The sequence below is a fragment of the Erpetoichthys calabaricus genome, chromosome 2 (genome assembly GCF_900747795.2).
Source record: "Erpetoichthys calabaricus chromosome 2, fErpCal1.3, whole genome shotgun sequence".
Lineage (NCBI taxonomy): Eukaryota > Metazoa > Chordata > Cladistia > Polypteriformes > Polypteridae > Erpetoichthys > Erpetoichthys calabaricus.
In genome coordinates, this window is record NC_041395.2 from 325,775,421 (window position 1) to 325,794,038 (window position 18,618).

Sequence of the window (18,618 nt, forward strand, 5' to 3'; positions counted from 1 at the left end):
ACTGCTTTGTATGAAAATGTTGTATAGAAATAAATGTTAATTAGCTACAATCTTACCTTAGTTTAACTGCAGTCCTTAAAATAAAAAACAACATCATTTTGTCATAATTAGATTAGATATTTTATTAAATTTAATTAGATTAAATGTGTGATAATTAGATTAGATATTATTTGTAGTCATATTAGGCTACATATAAAAACGAAACAACAACGCTATAACCACATTTAAATGTGGCATCCTTTGTTGTATACTAATCAGAAATATCGAAAAGCTCCGATGCAAATTCGTAACCATCACATTAAGCATACGGTCCGCTGAACGTCAGTTTTGTTCTGTAACTATTCGCCGTAACTGAGGTCTTAAACTTCAGTACTTAAATTTAAATTAGAAAAGTTTCTCCACACCGCCATCCTTTTGGCCAGCTTTTACAGCGCAGCCATTTCAAGCGGTTTCCACGGAAACGAAAATAAGAGGCGGAGTTCCGAATGACTTGGCCAATCAAAGTGATGTTAAGTATTGGTCATGTGACAATGATCCGGAAGTAAACCCACGATTCGGCGTTTCATGAGTTTAGGTTTTTATTTGCTGATTTCTGACTTCTGAGAAAGTTTGAGAAGCGTCCAGTTTTTTTAGAAAGTCGACCACTCTTCCCTGGGTATAATAGTGGTTACAAGAGTTTAAATGAAGACATGTTAAAAAAAATCTGTTTGAAGATTTCTGTATGTTTAATATTTTTAATATTGAGCAACATACAGACTGCAGTAAGGGATTGAGTCGGCACACTTCTGTTCACAAACGAATCTTCTTTTAATTTTTTTGTCATCTGGATTGACGATGTACAGCGGTTTGCTTCCACCCGGTCTTGAAGCATCCGAGTCAGACCTCAGCTCGGAGGAGGCAGCCGAGGAAAGCGCCGGTGCAGAAGGTGAAGGCAAAGCCGTCGCAGATCTAACTAGGACGGCCACAAGACAGGATCAGGAGGAGTCCGGCGAACCGTTAGATGAGTGCTGCCCACGGGGCGTCCCGCTCGACATGTGGCAAGTAAGTGCCTCGGTGGTAATGTCGATGAAGTGCTAACGTTACAGAGAAGAAATGGTAGGAGCAGGCGCTGCCTACTGAAGCTAGAAAGTTGAACAGCACAAACAAGTGATTGATCATAATTCTAATGAGGGAATTTAAGGTGACATCCTTGAAGTGTGGCTTAGTGATTGTTGTCCGTCTGTCTGTGTGTCTGAAACAGGCTGTAATGTTATGTATAAACGTCACATGCTTGGTAAATATTCTGAGTGTGTGCAGTTTGAGACTGGCACTATACTAAACAGAGATCGACGGTTACGGATAACAACTGTGCCTTTTTGTGCCAAATGTGCAGTGTTGCAGCATGATCCCCATTTTTATTTTTGCCATATCTAAATAGTGCACGGGGCAGCTTTATATAAGGCTGTTGTTTGTGTTGCTTCTCTTAGAGCGCTTGTGCTTGTACTCTGGTGTCTCGTTGATGGGTTTCGTATACAGTATTTTGAGCTGATTCTCCCACCCTTCAAAGACTTGCTATTAGGTGGTTCGGAGACAGAAATTTGGCTTGGTGCATATGAATTTGCTAATTATTCCTGCACAGTGTTACTTCGTTCTGCTGTGGTTGGCTAATGTATTGAGAAGATATTTGGAAATAGATGGATACAGCTTTTTATTCATATGTACGAGATAAATCTGAAAAGTTGTGTACTAGAATCATTACATCTTTAAGGAAACCAATGGCATCCCATACAGCAATGGGCACAAAACAGGAATCTGTCCTCATTTTAGTGCATATTTATGAATGCACAGTCATGCTGGACTAATTTACAGCTGCCAAATGTGTTTGGGATGGGGAGAAAATTAGAGTACCTGGGGGATAAAAAAGACTGGTGGATACAGGGAAAATGTGGAAAATTCTCCCTGGGAAAAGGACTGTACTTAACTAAAGCTTTTACACCTTCATGTGGGTTTGCTAGGTATCATTAATCACTGTTCTACCCTAATACAATCTTGAGTAAATAAGAGTTTTTGTACTAACAAAATAATATTTATAATCATTTTATTTTTATTTTATTACAGAAGTTCAAAGAGTTACAGACAAAAAAGTCTGAAATGAGTGCCTTGAACTCAGTTAAAAGCAAGAGAAGACGACGAAATCGTCACCGGAAAGGTAGTGCTTTAATGTCTTCATAATGCAATCCCCCCCCCCCTATGAAAATCTTCTTCAACTTCTATTTAATAGCAGTGTGTACTTCCTTTATTAAAATTAGCAAAAAGTTTCCAAATGAATGTGTTAAATAAAAATTAAAAAAAAATTAAAAAATTACAAATCTTGGATAGGTACAGCTATATCCATTCATTTCCTGAAACTACTAAAGGATTTCAGGGAGCTTTAGGCTATTCTAGAAGTATAAGGTACAAAGTTGGATCCAGCCCTTCATGGCATCAAGATCATCATAGGCGAGGCCAGGCCAGGCTATATTAATGCACACATCTTCCTATACAAGGGGCGGCATGGTGGCGCAGTGGTAGCGCTGCTGCCTCGCAGCTAGGAGACCCGGGTTTGCTTCCCGGGTCCTCCCTGCGTGGGTTTCCTCCCACAGTCCAGACTTGTAGGTTAGGTGGATTGGCGATTCTAAATTGGCCCTAGTGTGTGCTTGGTGTGTGTGTCCTGCGGTGGGCTGGCACCCTGCCAGGGATTGGTTCCTGCCTTGTGCCCTGTGTTGGCTGGGATTGGCTCCAGCAGACCCCCGTGACCCTGTGTTCGGATTCAGTGGGTTGGAAAATGGATGGATGGATGGATGGATCTTCTTATACAGGTTTAAATTGGAGGCATCGATCAACATAACACACATGACTTTATGATGTCAAAAATGCTGGAGTGCTTTAGGAGAACTTGGACAGATATGAGGATAAGCTTGATCCGTGAGGCAACAGTGGTAACCAGTGTCCCATTACAGTAATTGCCCCTTTCTATTCATTAGGTAGTCTAGTATCTATTCATTTCTTAATTGGTATCTAGATATATGTTATGGGGTGGGGGCGTGGGCCTACTTTTGAAGAAAGTATTACATATGTACTTAATCCATTTGAATTAAGGATTGGGTGCAAGGCTGAGGCAAGACCTGGGTGGGCGTCCTGTGCATGCTCGTTTCAAGAGCTGAAAAACACTCCAAGTGATAACAAGTGTTACGGCTGGTTAATCTAGTGGAATCTGATCTACACAGTAGAATTCTGTTAGAATCCATCATTTCACATGTGATACAAGTGGTTTCCACACATAGAAGTTAAGGAACATTGAGTAACACTCAACATCAGTTTTGCCCAATGCGTTTCAATGGGGGAAAACAAGTGAATTTGAGATGTTGATGTGTACCTTGAGTAACACTTGGGAAACCATCCAAACAGTTATTACCCATTAGAGAACTATGTATTACCTCATTTGGAACAGTTTTAAATCAGTATTTTCACGGGGCACTGAGTTATAGTTGAATGTAACTACACTGTATGCCTACACTGGGACACCTTGGATTTGTCCATGTGCAAACTTCATATATTTGAGGGAGTTGGGTGAAAATCGTGACAACTCTAAATCCTATTTAACCATCATTATTTTCATTATCATTATTTCAGTTTTTAAGAATTAAAGCTGTGTCCATTTTTTGTGTTGCATATCATTTAAAAATGCTGTTTCTTTTTTCCACTTTTGATTAATGTAGCTTTTTCTCATGCCTCCATGACAGGCATAGCTGCAGTGCTCATTCAACACTAATTTGTGCCTTTTAGATGTAACATGTAAACAAATTATTATTATTATATAATATATATATATATATATTAGTGCCTTCCATAATGTTTAGGACAAAGACACAATTTCCTTGATTGCCTGCACTGCTCACAATTTAATAACGTCTGAAATGTTTGAATTGTAATTTTAAAGTGGACATTGCAGACTTTCTTTTAAGGGAATTTACATTAATTTTTCCTTTTGCTTCATTGAACCTCCATTTCAGGGCAGCATAATGTTTGGGACACAGCAATTGCAGGTCTATTAAAGAAGTTGTCACATTTAGGACTTTGTCGCATGTCCCTTACGTGCAATGACTGCTTGAAGTCTGCAATTCATAGACATCACCAATTGCTGAGGGTCTTCTCTGGTGATGCTGTGCCAAGCCTCTAATGCAGTCATATTCAGTTCCTGATTGTTTTTGGGGACTTGGGCCCGTATGTTTTCTCTTCAGCATATGAAAGGCCTGCTCAATTGGATTTGGGTAATTGGCTTGGCAATTCAAGAATTTTCCATTTTTTAGCTTTGACAAACTCCTGCATTGCCATAGTAGTATGTTTGGGATACTTATCTTGTTGTAGAATGAATAACTATCGAGGCATTTACCGGAACTCAAGCAGATCAGCTGGTTATACACACTAGCATTTCCATCATCAATGAAATGTGCCAGTATCCCCATAACACCCCCATCACCGTGTTTAACAGATGAGGTGGTCTGCTTTGGATCTCGGGAAGTTCCTTTTCATCTCCACACTTTGCTCTTGCCATCACTCTGATCGGGTTCATCTTTGTCTCGTCTGTCCACAAGACCTTTTCCCAGAATGCTGCAGGCTTTTTGAAGTCCCTTTTCACAAACTGTAATCTGGCCATCCTGTTTGCAGTGTGGCATGAAGTCTTCTGCAGATAGTTGTCTTTGACACACACACACATGTGCCTCCTGAAAACTGTCTCTGATCTGTCAGACAGGTGTTTGGGGCTTTTCAATGCTTTGTTCTTTCTTCTTAATGATATTCCACTAAGTTGATTTAGGTAATGCTACGGTTTTACCGCTGTCTCTTAATAGTTGTGTTGTTGTTTACCAACCTCATAATGGCTCCTTTGACTTTCATTGACACAGCTTTTGTCCTCCTGTTGAACAATGGCAACTACAGACTCTAAAGGAATTAAGCAAGTTGGGGTATCTTATGTTTCTACTAATGAATGCAGTGAAACACACCTAAGTAATCACAAAGAGTTGGCCAACTTCAGCATTTCTACAGGCTTATCGGCTCACTGCTCTATCGTTGCAGTCAATTTGCCACTTCATTTCCAGGAGAGAAAAAAAAACATTTGGCAGATCAGTGTTCTGATTGAGGTCATTTATGTTAGGTAGAATGCCTAGCTGGGTGGTCTTGTGGCCTAGAACCCCTGCAGATTTTATTTTGTTCTCCAGCTGTCTGGAGTTTTTTTTTTCCTGTCCTCCCTGGTCATCGAACCTTACTTTTATCTATGTTAATTAGTGTTCCCTAATTTTAATTATTTATTTAGTCTTTTTTCTATTTTTTCATCATGTAAAACACTTTGAGCTACATTGTTTCTATGAAAATGTGCTATATAAATAAGTGTTGTTGTTGTTTTGTGTAGTCCACATTTCTGACATGCAAGTTGGAGAAACAGTAAATACTTGCTTGAAATTAGCTGGTGGTGATGAGTGTTATATTAACATCTTTGAATTTACAGTAGAATAACTCTAGCAGTAGATGCCCACATGTCATTTGCCCATTAACGGTTTGTAAAGGGAAGGTTCCATTTAACTTGAGATGAAATTTAGGATTATGCTTCCTTGTGTATACTGTAGATTTTCAAGATGATAGTTTAACTTTTATAACATTGTTTGAAGCGCAGGCAGCTTGTATTAAAGTGTTTAACCTCCTTAGTGTTCCAATTTTTTCACGAAAAACCATATAAAAAGAATTGAATTTTTTTCACTTAAAAATGACATATTTATTAAATCATATCTTTCTACTGAATCACGAGAAAAACACTTAAAGTACAAAGTCAGAAGTGTAGAAAGTATAATAATGATACTAATAATAAAAATAATACTATGCGAATACTATATATACCGTCAAAATGTGTCCTTTGTGTGGTTTATCTTGAAGCACTGTGAAATACAGAATCCACCGTCACAGTCAGGACAATAGTATTATGATTCCTTTCGGAGTTTCTTTTCAGATTGATCAGCTTTTGCACAGCACACTGCACATGTGCGATTTGATACGAGCGTGACTTTCTGATTCATCAGAATCACTTTTGATTTCACTGTCTGTATCAATTCCACCGTCTGAAGACAGATTCTCTTCACTGCTTGTATCACCATCAAAAGTGTGTAACACCTTGGCTGCTGAAAAACGTTTCTTACGAGATGCCTTTTATCAGGCTAGGAGAAGACGTGTCTGCACTGTTGCCCGGGTAATACTTGGGCCTGTCGCTTACACAAGACACGCCTGTATCGTTACCTGAGCAACATTCGACACTAAAGCGCTATATAAATGTAATGAATTATTATTATTATTATAACGCTGTTACCATTTTTACAGCCCGAGTAATCCTCGAGATCTAACACTTACGTAAGACGGGTCTATACAGTAGCCCGAGTGATGCTTGGGACTAATGCTAAGGAGGTTAACATCACGGGTTTGTATTACACTGAGTTTCATTTCAGATCTGCATCATTTTGAGTGTTTAGCAACAGCTTTTACAGTTGTTAAAACACAGCCAGTATTGGTAAAATGAAAAGGAGTAAGTAGTGGTCTCTTAGATAATGAAAGAGGAAGTTATTTGCCCATTATAGTGCTAAGGTGCTTTAAGAATTTCAAGGGCTGCACTATGTTAGAAGTATACTTGTGAATGTTTATTTTACTTTATTCTTCTTGTTCTCTTATTTTAGAAATTGAGGCCTGCCCAGAAGTACAGAATCAAACACCAGATAACAGGTACAGATCAGCTTGTCTACTCGAATGTTGTGTTCTTAAGTATATATTTGCTAATTCAGGGAAGGCTCTCTAATATATATAATGTATTTTCTAACACCCATACCTTAGATATAAAGTATCTTCAGAAAGTATTTAGACCCCCCCCCCTTTTTTTTGCACATTTTGTTATGTTGCAGCCTTATGCTAAAATTATTTCAATTCCTTTTTTTCCCTCCTGATCAAACCACATTCAATACTCCAGAATGGCAAAGAGAAAAAAATAAATAATAATAAACTAAAATATGACATTAACCCAATTATTGAGACCCTTTACTGTGTTTTGTTAAGGCATCTTTGGCATCAATTATGGCCTGAAGTTTTCATGGGTATGGCACAATACAGTCTCCACAATCCTGAGGTTTTCTGCTATTTTTCACTGCACATCCTCTCGCGCTCTTTCAGCTTGACTGGAGGCTGTCAGTGGACAGGTGTTATCAGGTCTTACCAGAGATGTTCGATTGGGTTCAATTCATGGCTATGGGTGGGACACTTTTGGGGGGGGGGGGGAACGGGGGGGGAATTTATAGAGTTGTCCCTAACGCATTCTTATGTTGTCTTTGCTTTGGGTTTAGGGTCATTGTTCTGTTGAAAGGTGAGTCTTTAGCTCAGTTTGAGTTCCAGAGCCCTCTGGATCAGGTTTTCATTAAGGACATCTCTGTACTTTGCTCTGTTCAGCTTTCCCTGGACCCTGTCTAGTCTGCCAGCCCCTGCCACTGTTAAACAACCCCACAGCATGATGCTGCCACCAGCATGCTTCACCATTAAAATTATATTGTGTAGTGATGAGTGATGCCTGGTTTCCACCAGACGTGACACTTAGAATGTAGACCAGGCAGTTCAGCCTAGGTTTGATCAGACCATTGTATCTCACTAGGGTCCGCAAGCCCTTTAGATATGCCATAAAACCCAGATTTAGTGGAGTGTTTTTGTAGGGGTTGTCCTTCTGGAAGTTTCTCCCCTCTCAGGTTCTCTGGAGCTCAGCCAGGGTGACCTTCGGGTTCTCATTTACCTCTTTCACTATGGCCAAGCTGTAGAAGATGTGAAGGTTATCACCTTCCATATTAAAGGAACTCATGCAGTCTCCTATGGAAAATGAGCCCTGCTCTGCCCTTTCTTCTTTAGTTCCTCTGTGTTCTATGACCAGTCCAACCTGTGGACCACATCAATATCCTCTTCTTGAATAGTGACCAATAGTAGAAGCTCTTTGGTGCGATGAAAGTTGATAACCAGTTCCTTGGTATTGCTGATGTTAAGATGTAGACTATTCTCTTTGCACCAAGATACAAAGTCCTCCTCCTGACTCCTCTTTTCTGTCTCATTCCCTTTATCAATACCCCCCATAAATACAGAATCAGCTGAGAATTCCTGCAAGTGACATGGCCTGGTGTTATATTTATACTCTGAGGTGTACAAAGTGAAGACAATAGGAGACGGGCCTGTTCCTTGTGGTGTGCCAGTGTGGCTCACATCTGTATTGTAGACACAGTCCTTGAATTTCACAAACTGCAGTCTGCCTGACAGATGGTCCAATATCCAAGATACCATAGGCTTGTCAACCTGCAATTTCTGAGCTTACCCCTTAACAGAGATGGCTAGATGGCATTGAAGGCACTGGATACATCAAAAAACATAATCTTCACAGTGCTCTAAGCTTTGTCCAGGTGAGAGTAAGCCTGGTGTTTGATATTTACAGATAGATACTTTATTAATCTCAAGGGGAAATTCACATACTCCAGCAGCAGCATACTGATAAAAAACGATATTAAATTAAACAGTGATAAAAATGCAGGTATAACAGACAATAACTTTGTATAATGTTAATGTTTACCCACCCGGGTGGAATTGAAGAGTCGCATAGTGTGGGGGAAGAACGATCTCCTCAGTCTGTCAGTGGAACAGGACAGTGACGGCAATCTGTCGCTGAAGCTGCTCCTCTGTCTGGAGATGATACTGTTTAGTGGATGCAGTGGATTCTCCATGATTGACAGGAGCCTGCTCAGCGCCCGTCGCTCTGCCATGAATGTCAAACTGTTCAGCTCCGTGCCTACAATCGAGCCTGCCTTCCTCACCAGTTTGTCCAGGCGTGAGGTGTCCCTCTTCTTTATGCTGCCTCTCCAGCACACCACTGCGAAGAAGAGGGCGCTTGCCACAACCGTCTGATAGGACATCTGCAGCATCTTATTGCAGATGTTGAAAGACACCAGCCTTCTATGGAAGTATAGTCAATATATTATTTCTTTTATATATATTTCTTTTCTGGTTCGTCCTGCTTCCACTTCAAAACCGGTCCCACCCACACGCAGCCGACATGGCATTTCTCGATTCCTATTCGTCCTCTTCCATGTCATGCACTATACTGGTCTGTTGAGCATAATACATTCAACAAGTACTCGAGGTGCTGCCACAATGGTAAAGTAGCTTTACCACCTTTGTGGGAGCCACCTGTGTCTTTACAACAGCTTCTTACACAGCAAACATAAGAAGCTAAAAATTATCGTGAACACATTCGAGAATACAACTCTTCTCTAGCGTTTGCTTCCATGAGTGCACAGATAACTCAACCTCCTGGCCACGGACCATACGGTTTTAAAATACATGGGCACATTTATCACCAAATCTCTCCACTATATGCTAACACTTCTACCTCTCCAGGATATGGACAGTTGTATGTTTTTGATACAGCGCAAGCTACTGAAGTGCGCTTACAAAATAAAGCAAACTCTGTATGCAGCGAAAATGTACTTCTCCAGCTAGATTCCATTCTCAGAACCATCAACCCCTTCGCTAAATCATACAAACACATGCATGAAATCGCTCAGTCTAATCCAACAGCATCTGTGCGAATGGTTTTCAAGGAAAACCCTAGGCAGGTATTACAACGATACAACGCCTCGACATGTCACACCGATGTTGCAGCGATTTTCGTCTGAGAAGACGGTGAACCGCCTGCCGAAAGGGACATTTGCATCTATCCCATAGGAAACTCCTGTAAACAGATTTCCACGCTCAATATGAATTGCGATCCTGTGGTTTACCCACTTTTATTCCCTTACAGAGACATTGGCTGGCACAAAGATTTACAACATGTTCTCGATAAAAGAACCGGCAAGTGAATAAGGCTTACTCAATGCCAATTTTACACGTACAGATTAGAAATGAGGAATACATTTAGTATTTTGCACTCCAGCTGCAAACTATTCCAACAGTACATCGTAGATGCGTATGTTAAAACAGAGGGTGCGCATCTCAACTATCTCAGATTACATCAACAAGATCTGCGCGTGGAACAATACAAAGGACTTTTCAGACGCACTGCAAGCAAACGCTGAAAATAACAACGTGCGTGTAGGCAAAATGATCATATTACCGTCCACATTTCCAGGAAGTCCAAGATACATGCAACAAAACTATCAGGATGCCATGGCCATAGTACGTAAATTCGGAAAGCCTGATTTATTTATCACTTTCACATGTAATCCTGCTTAGCCGGAAATTCTACATGCACACTGCGTCTTTCAAGAAGTATTTATTTCTTCTTGATTTCTGAATTCCTTTCTCACCGTTTTCTGTTCCTATTCTTACACCGCCGTATGCTACGGCGGGCGTTGGCTATTATTATATATTCCATGTCATATTAAAGAGAGAGTGAGGAAAGAGAAGTTTGGAGCATGCAGTACTGCACATGGCCACACCCACCACATGACGAACCACCTGAGGATCTCAAATTAGGACTCAAGCGCAGCCTTGTAAAATTAGCAAAATGTTCTTATAGTATACAGTGGGGGAAATAAGTTTTGATCCCCTGCTGAATTTTAACACTAGAGTTACCAAAACCTACAGAAATCTGGGCCACCTTAAATCCCTTCGCACCTCTCCGTCAGCGTCTTTTGTCTTGTAAATGTGCTGATCAAGACAAGCAGCAAGCAGCCTACCATGCCATTCCCCCACCGCTGCAGAACGGACACAAAGTTCTCCCAGTTCCAGCCTCGATTATCTGGGAGTGAAGTGCTGGAGTTTTAGATTGGAAATGATTGATTGCTATTTGGAACACATGCATTTCATGTGTGTTCTGTTTCTACAATAATCTGTGTAAACACATCGTTAGTTTTTCATATTTTAGTAATAAATGACAAAATGTAGGCATGAACTATATAATGTGTAAAGCCTGAAGTCCAAAGATCAAATAAACACTTTCACAAAAGGTTCAAGGGTGATGCAACGGTAAGAATTGCTAACTTGTAATCAAGAATCCCCGGTTTGATCCTGACTGTCTTGTATATTTACTGTTTTGAGTAGTGAGCTGCTCTTATTGTTAATATTATACGTACAATAAAAACATTTGATTTGCGTCTGTAACAGCCTGTGTAGAATTTATAGTACTTGTAAAAGTTAGCATTTTTTTTTTTCACTTTTATTTTCTCAGTCACGATCGCAATACATGCTACCATCCCCCCCTCTCCTAAAAGGGATCTGACGCTGTTACTTTTTATCAGAAACCTGGAATAACTGTAGATGTGAGTGGTGTTTTGAGACAATGGCACTGGAAATTCTCTGATCTGGATGGATAAAAGCTGACACAAATGATGGTGAATCTGCCTTCTTCGTATCCCATTGTCACTTGATTTTTTTAGTTCAATTTTATTGAGTGTTCCTGCTTACACTGAATTAGTATACGCCTTATGGTCCATGATGTCAAAGCTAACAAAAAACAGAGACATAGGAATACAGTACACCCCTGAAATTCACAGGGGTTATGTTCCTAGAGCACCCACGAATTGTGAAAAACCGCGAATTATGGATGTTGTTAAAAAAAATGCCTATTCTTATAGTTTAAACCCTAAATATGTCCCCAAAACACTTTAATTTAATTTCAACCTCAGCTTAATACATTACCTAAAAAAAAATGTAAAGGTAAACCCATATACCAGGGGTCTGCAACCTTCACTATGAAAAGAGCCATTTTGCCCCCTCTTCCTCCAAAGAAAAATAGTCTGGAGCCGCAAAACATAACACAGCTGATAAACTTTTAAAAGTTTTAATCTTTTTTAAGATTTTACATGTTACAACCACGGAATACAACAAACAGAAGTGCAGTGTGCATGTGTAGGGCTACTTTGAAATAAATTAAAGTGAACTATGCAGGCCTATTTGGGTCCTTCCTATACCTGTGTAAAATTAAAATAAAAACTAGCCCACTTTAATATAAATAAAACATTTAGCTGTAGCTTAGCAGCTTTAAAAAAGTAAACATAAAATTCCATTTCAGTGTGCTGAATCACCTGAACATACAAAAAAACCTACATCAGCTCCGGGTCCGAAATGAATGTGTTTTGTTTTTCTGAAAAATAATAGCTTATTAAATGCTATTGTTGTCACCTGTTTAAAGTGACTTCTGTTTCTGAAGTTCGCTGCTGATCATCTCTATGTCGGGGCTGTACAATGTGACTTTGACCTTCACACAGGACTGCAGGCTCTCATGTGTGAGGCGGGAGCGATATTTGCACTTTATGAAGTTCATGCTTGAGAAAACTTGCTCACTTAAGTATGTTGAGCCAAAGATGGACAGGACTCCAAATGCATATTTTTTCATGTTCATATACGTTTCGGGAAGGGCACTCCATGTGTCGAAAACAAATTTGTCGGGTTTGGGGAGGTTTTAAATATCACTCCATTTGTGCTCTTTAGCGAGAGTAGCCTTCTGACGGGTGACTTCTTCAAGATCCGCTGTCAGGCATTTGAACTTGGACACCCATTAATCTTTATCTGCTATGTCGTCCAGTTCAATTTCTAGATCGGGCTTACTTACTCCTGTGAATGCGGATGTGTTCAGCAGGGATGGGTCGATGTCCAGGGGTGTGACAGGGAAGGAGAGAGTGTTTTTTTTCTTTCTGAACTCACTGAATCTTTCTCTAAATGCAGCTTGCATTTTCTGAACAATTTCCCGTTTGTTTTTAAAGTCGGAGAATAGATGCTCTGATATTTTTATGAACGATTCTTTCATGTATTCTCAGTCTGTGAACGGCTTACCCCTCCTTACGATCTCTTGAGCTGCCACAAAACTAGCGGCTGTAGTTGACTGTGTAGAAGTGATCCACTTTTTGAAAGTATGTTTGCTCTGTTCAGCTTTCCGTTGCAGTTCCGAAATTGCTCTCTTTCGCTTATCTTTTCGCTTATTTTCAGTGAATGCTGAGAGCTTGTTTTGAAAATGTCTTTCAACGTTACATTTTTTGTAATGTAAATAAACATATATATATATATATATACAAATTAAATTAAGAAATTGCCATCATTCATTTTCATGGTTTTTATTTTTTTGTCAAGGCCAAAGGGAGCCACTGCAAGGAGGCTGAAGAGCCGCATGTGGCTCCAGAGCCGCGGGTTGCCGACCCCTGCCATATACTGTACAGTACTGTACTGATATGTCACCCGCAGTGCTAGAATGTAAAATACTGACGTTACTGCTATATGTACTGTAATTCATGTAAGCGTGTTTTCATTGCCAGAAGCCTTAGAAGGTGCAGGGCTTTTCGGCGGCATCTTGGGGCTTTAACCCTTAAACTGCAACATACTTGGGGGTTAATGCATCCCTGTACGCCAAATACTTTTTTGCTGCACTTTTTAAGTAAACATCATAATTTACAAAGAAAAAGTAAAATTTTAATGGAACACATTTTTTTCCTTGCAAAGAGTTTCACAATTACTGCAACACTGATCATTTTACACACTGCCAATGTACCGTAAAAACGAAAAAAAAAAAACTACTGCAACAACCTATTATTATATGTACAAGGTGCAACTGACACCATTGATGAAATTCAGTAAATTACTGAGCCAACTGCGCTTGAACTGGCTGCACACAAACACTGACGCTGGCAGGCTATCTAGTGCAGCGGTTCAATCCCAGAGACAGTGAGGCTTCAGTGCTGCAGGGGCTGGCAGTGGTCATGAGCTGGCTGCTCAACGAATGTATGGCACTGACTGATCAGCTCCGGTGTGCTGGTAAATTGCACTGGGAACTGACAATAGCCGGTTGTGGCATTCAATGAATGTATGTCGCCGAATATATGCGGCTCCTATGTGCTGGCAAATGGCACTGGGAAACGACTATAGTTGGTTGCTGCAGTTTAAGGATTAAGAAGAACAAAACAGAAAACAAGAGAACACTCTGCTGGAGATGCATCACATGGCAGCAGTCAATCGGCAGAAAGGAGAAATGAATAACGCTGTAGTGGTCCAGTGCTGCTAAGATTCACACTGTTGAGAAGACGGTGATTTATTTATTTTTATGGTGGAGATTCCAGGGATGCACCTAGCCTTGGCCCGACCCGCACGCACTTGCAAACAGAGACAAAAACAAAGCAAACCAGTAATCATACAGCAAATAAAGAATGTAATGAAAACAAATGAAAACAAGAATACCACCCCTGTTCCCCTTACGGTGATTATACATTAAGTACAACAAAGCACCAACAAAACGCACAAAGTAAAGTCCATGAAAAACAGCAATGGATGAAATGTAATGATGAAGATAGATAGTCCAGAGATCCGCATGTTGAATGGGAATGTTAAGGCAGTCCTACCGGTAGTTCCTGAAATGTTGAAGACAGGTGGACGGGTTCAGGAGCGCTCCTTTCTCCACAGGATGACAATGAATCCACTTACAGTCCTCATGTACACAGACAAGACGGCAGACAATCCAGACCCCAACCACAAAACGATCCAGGACAAAACGAATAAGTACAAGTAACCCAACAGAAGGCAGGCAGAGAGACAGGAACTTGAAACACAAATTACAAAAAACTTTTTTTTTTTTTTTTTTTTTGCTTTTGGTCACCTGCCCCCTTTTTAAATGCCGCACTGACACCCTTTGACCCCAACAGCCCCTGCACTCTCAGCAGAAGACCAATCAGAGCCACTGCTGGGAGTTGCAGTTTCAAATTCTAGTAGAGTACAACACTCTCGGATTGGCTACTTTCACCATCCTAAGCCGCGTTTTCCTCTACGGTTGCTTCCTTTTCTCTCTACAGTACAGTATTGCCACAAAAAAAGCCATAAAAATTGCGGAGGATATTTGCGGTTTCCGCTAACAATTATTAGTTAGGTTCTAAAGAAAAATCCGCAAACAACTGAGGCCACAAACCCTGAACTGCTTCTTCGCAGGGGACTACTATGTATTATATTTGGAATTATTCATTTTATGACCTGTATAGTACATTTCGGAAAACATTGTGGCACAGATGCAATATTATTCATATTAATTTGCATGCCTTCTTGTGCTTGTAATCAGTGATCGCGTGCATGGTGGTGTTTCTTTTGTACTCTAGGACATGCAGAGGAAAGAAAGTTCCTCTGCAAGATGAACCATAAACACTCTTCTTTTCACAGTGGACCCTATACATGCCTTGCACAGTAAATGCGCGTTAATCGCCACCAGGTCAAGCTTGTTATAACACAAGCAACTGGCCACCTGCGTGCTCCTGCTCACACTGAATAAGCTCACGCCTGCTGGCGTGCGATGTCAATGCAGTACCGGGGGGAAAAAAGAAAGGGACAAATATATGTGACATTTTGGAGAAATCATTTTATGACCTGAATAGTACCAATCAGAAAACATCATCGCACTAATGCAATATTATTTGAAAACGAACAGCGTCAGATCGGCTGTGAATTTATGCTGGCGCTGTTAGTTAGGGTCAGATCAGGAGGGGAGGGAGATAAATTTACACCTGATCTGTTCGTTTTCAAATGAAGGTGAGAATGATCATGAGAAAGGAAAGGGATCAGCCCAAAACTACATGGGAGGAGCTTGTTAATGATCCGAAGGCAGTTGCGACTACCACAGTCACCAAGAACACCATTGGTAACGCACTAAGCCGTAATGGATTGAAATCTTGCAGCGCCCGCAAGGTCCCCCTGCTCAAGAAGGCACATGTACAGGCCTGTCTTAAGTTTGCCTGTGAACCATCACGAACCTGTACCCTTCCCATGGTCATCCTCCCCTCCATGAGGCAAGATTTTGCATGGAGCTCCAGACCAAGGGTGATTGATGGTCAATTTATATTTCTTCCTTTTCCGAATAATCGCAGCAACAGTTGTCACCTTCTGAACAAGCTTCTTGCTGATGTTCTTTTAGCCCATTCTGCCTTGTGCAGGTCTTGTCCCTGACATCCTTTGACACCTCTTTGGTCTTGCCCATGGTGGTGGAGAGGTTGGAATGGAAGAATTGAGTCTGTGGACAGGTGTGCTTTATACAAATCATGAGTTTAGATCAGGAATATCTGGAATTGATTGAGTGTAATCAACAATCAGTGGGAGCCAGAAATGTGGCTGGGTTGTAGGGATCAACTACTTATTTCACTCAATGACATGCAAATCAATTTATAACTTTAATGTGATATGTTTTTTCTGGATTTTTGGTTTTTATTCTGCCTCTCTTTATTAAAATGAAACTACCATAAAAATCAGCGGCTGTTCATTTCTTTGTAAGTGAGCAAACTTACAAATTCAGCAGGGGATCAAATACTTATTTTTCCCACTGTATATGAACAAATGTCAAAATATCACAGCAATTGGGGGAAAAATAAATGTTAGCCTTCACTTTCTTTATAGATGTGTACAATAGAAAGTTTTTTTTTCTGTCAGATGTTGCCTCATGAAATAAAATCACACAAAAGAACCTTAAAATCTTGCTTCAAACAAAGACATAGATTGATTTAAAACATTACTTCAAGTAGATTAACTGAGCCAATATCTCCGACTATGTAACTGGGCCTACCTGTAGACTGCATTTACTTTATTTGCCAGTGGAATGGCTAATTCACTTGTCCAGTTCCAAAGCATACACTGTTTTGCTTCCCAATTTTTGCCTTCAGAAGTGCTTGGCTTCACTTTCACCTGTAGCTGAGTACCTCTTCTAACTTTCCTCCTGACTCTGCAAACTCTGACAAAAGTGGCCATTTTAAACATATATATTTTTTTTTTTTTTTCAGTAAATACCAGGCCGATTGTGAAACCCACTGGAATGAGTTACAACAGTACTTTGGGGTAAATGATCGTTTTGAGAATTTAGCTTCCAGCAAGTCTCTTCACGAGGTGAATAGCATTTATCTTTTTCTTTTATTCAAAAGAAGAAATGTATTTGGATTTTATCATGATGGACGTTCTTTGGCTCCTCATTCAGTTCTTGACTGACTAAAAAACTATTTGTACGTCTTGTTGTTTTCCTCCTTTTCACATTTCTGAAGTCAAACCCAGTGAGTATTGTGAATTGTGCAGTTAATTTTTTTTATAGTGTTATATACATTATCCATCCATCCATTTTCCAACCCGCTGAATCCGAACACAGGGTCACGGGGGTCTGCTGGAGCCAATCCCAGCCAACACAGGGCACAAGGCAGGGAATCAATCCCGGGCAGGGTGCCAACCCACCGCAGGACACACACAAACACACCCACACACACACCAAGCACACACTAGGGCCAATTTAGAATCGCCAATCCACCTAACCTGCATGTCTTTGGACTGTGGGAGGAAACCGGAGCACCCGGAGGAAACCCACGCAGACACGGGGAGAACATGCAAACTCCACGCAGGGAGGACCCAGGAAGCGAACCCAGGTCCCCAGATCTCCCAACTGCGAGGCAGCAGCGCTACCCACTGCGCCACCGTGCCGCCCTATATACATTATTATTATTACTTTCATACGATACCAGTTTGTGATTTTTTTTTTTTTGGCTAGTCACAGCCAGGGCGGCACGGTGGTGGTGCAGTGGTAGCGTTGCAGTTAGGAGACCTGGGTTCTCATTTCCCAGGTCCTCCCTGTGTGGAGTTTGCATGTTCTCCCTGTGTCTGCATGGGTTTCCTCCGGGTGCTCCGGTTTCTTTCCACAGTCCAAAGACATGCAGGTTAGGTGCATTGGTGATCCTAAATTGTCCCTAGTGTGTGCTTGGTGTGTGGGTGTGTCCTGCGGTGGGCTGGCGCCCTGCCCGGGATTTGTTCTTGCCTTGCACCCTGTATTGGCTGGGATTGGCTCCAGCAGACCCCCCGTGACCCTGTGTTAGGATATAGTGGGTTGGATAATGGCTGGATGGATGGATAGTCACGGCCATGTTTTTAGCAATGGCACTGGTTGCCTGGTACACGATCTTGCGTCGTGTTGAATGTGTTGTCATGGACTCAAGTGTGTTTAGGCTAGTGGTGTACAGCATCCCTTAACCATGTTTTTTTTGGATAAATGAAAATCTTCATTCCAGTGGAGTACTTAGGAAAATAATGTTAGAGGTGGTTAGGACCTTTTGCTCTCTCCTTTTTGATAGCCACAAATTGTATTTAGTTGTGATTTTTTTTTCTTTCCTTGGACTGATTTGTGCCAATTACTCCTTCATATATATTCTCTCACCATGTTCTAGATCACAATTTATTTTTATTCTGTTTCCTGATAGATGTTATTTTACCATCCATCCATCCATCCATCCATTTTCCAACCCGCTGAATCCGAACACAGGGTCACGGGGGTCTGCCGGAGCCAATCCCAGCCAACACAGGGCACAAGGCAGGGAACCAATCCTGGGCAGGGTGCCAACCCACCACAGGACACACACAAACACACCCACACACCAAGCACACACTAGGGCCAATTTAGAATCGCCAATCCACCTAACCTGCATGTCTTTGGACCGTGGGAGGAAACCGGAGCGCCCGGAGGAAACCCACGCAGACACGGGGAGAACATGCAAACTCCACGCAGGGAGGACCCGGGAAGCGAACCCAGGTCCCCAGATCTCCCAACTGCGAGGCAGC

At 41.1% G+C, this 18,618-nt stretch overlaps 1 protein-coding gene across 1 annotated transcript in view; it reads left to right on the forward strand.

Moving 5' to 3' along the window:
- The first annotated feature begins 534 nt into the window (after positions 1-534).
- Positions 535-18,618, forward strand: part of fam204a (family with sequence similarity 204 member A) — a 130,104-nt gene continuing 112,020 nt past the window's right edge. Inside the window, exons 1-4 of the mRNA XM_051923515.1 lie at positions 535-1,041; positions 2,098-2,188; positions 6,735-6,780; positions 16,809-16,911. Coding sequence (XP_051779475.1) covers positions 835-1,041; positions 2,098-2,188; positions 6,735-6,780; positions 16,809-16,911 — 447 coding nt within the window. The 5' untranslated portion in view covers positions 535-834. The remainder of the gene's footprint in view (positions 1,042-2,097; positions 2,189-6,734; positions 6,781-16,808; positions 16,912-18,618) is intronic.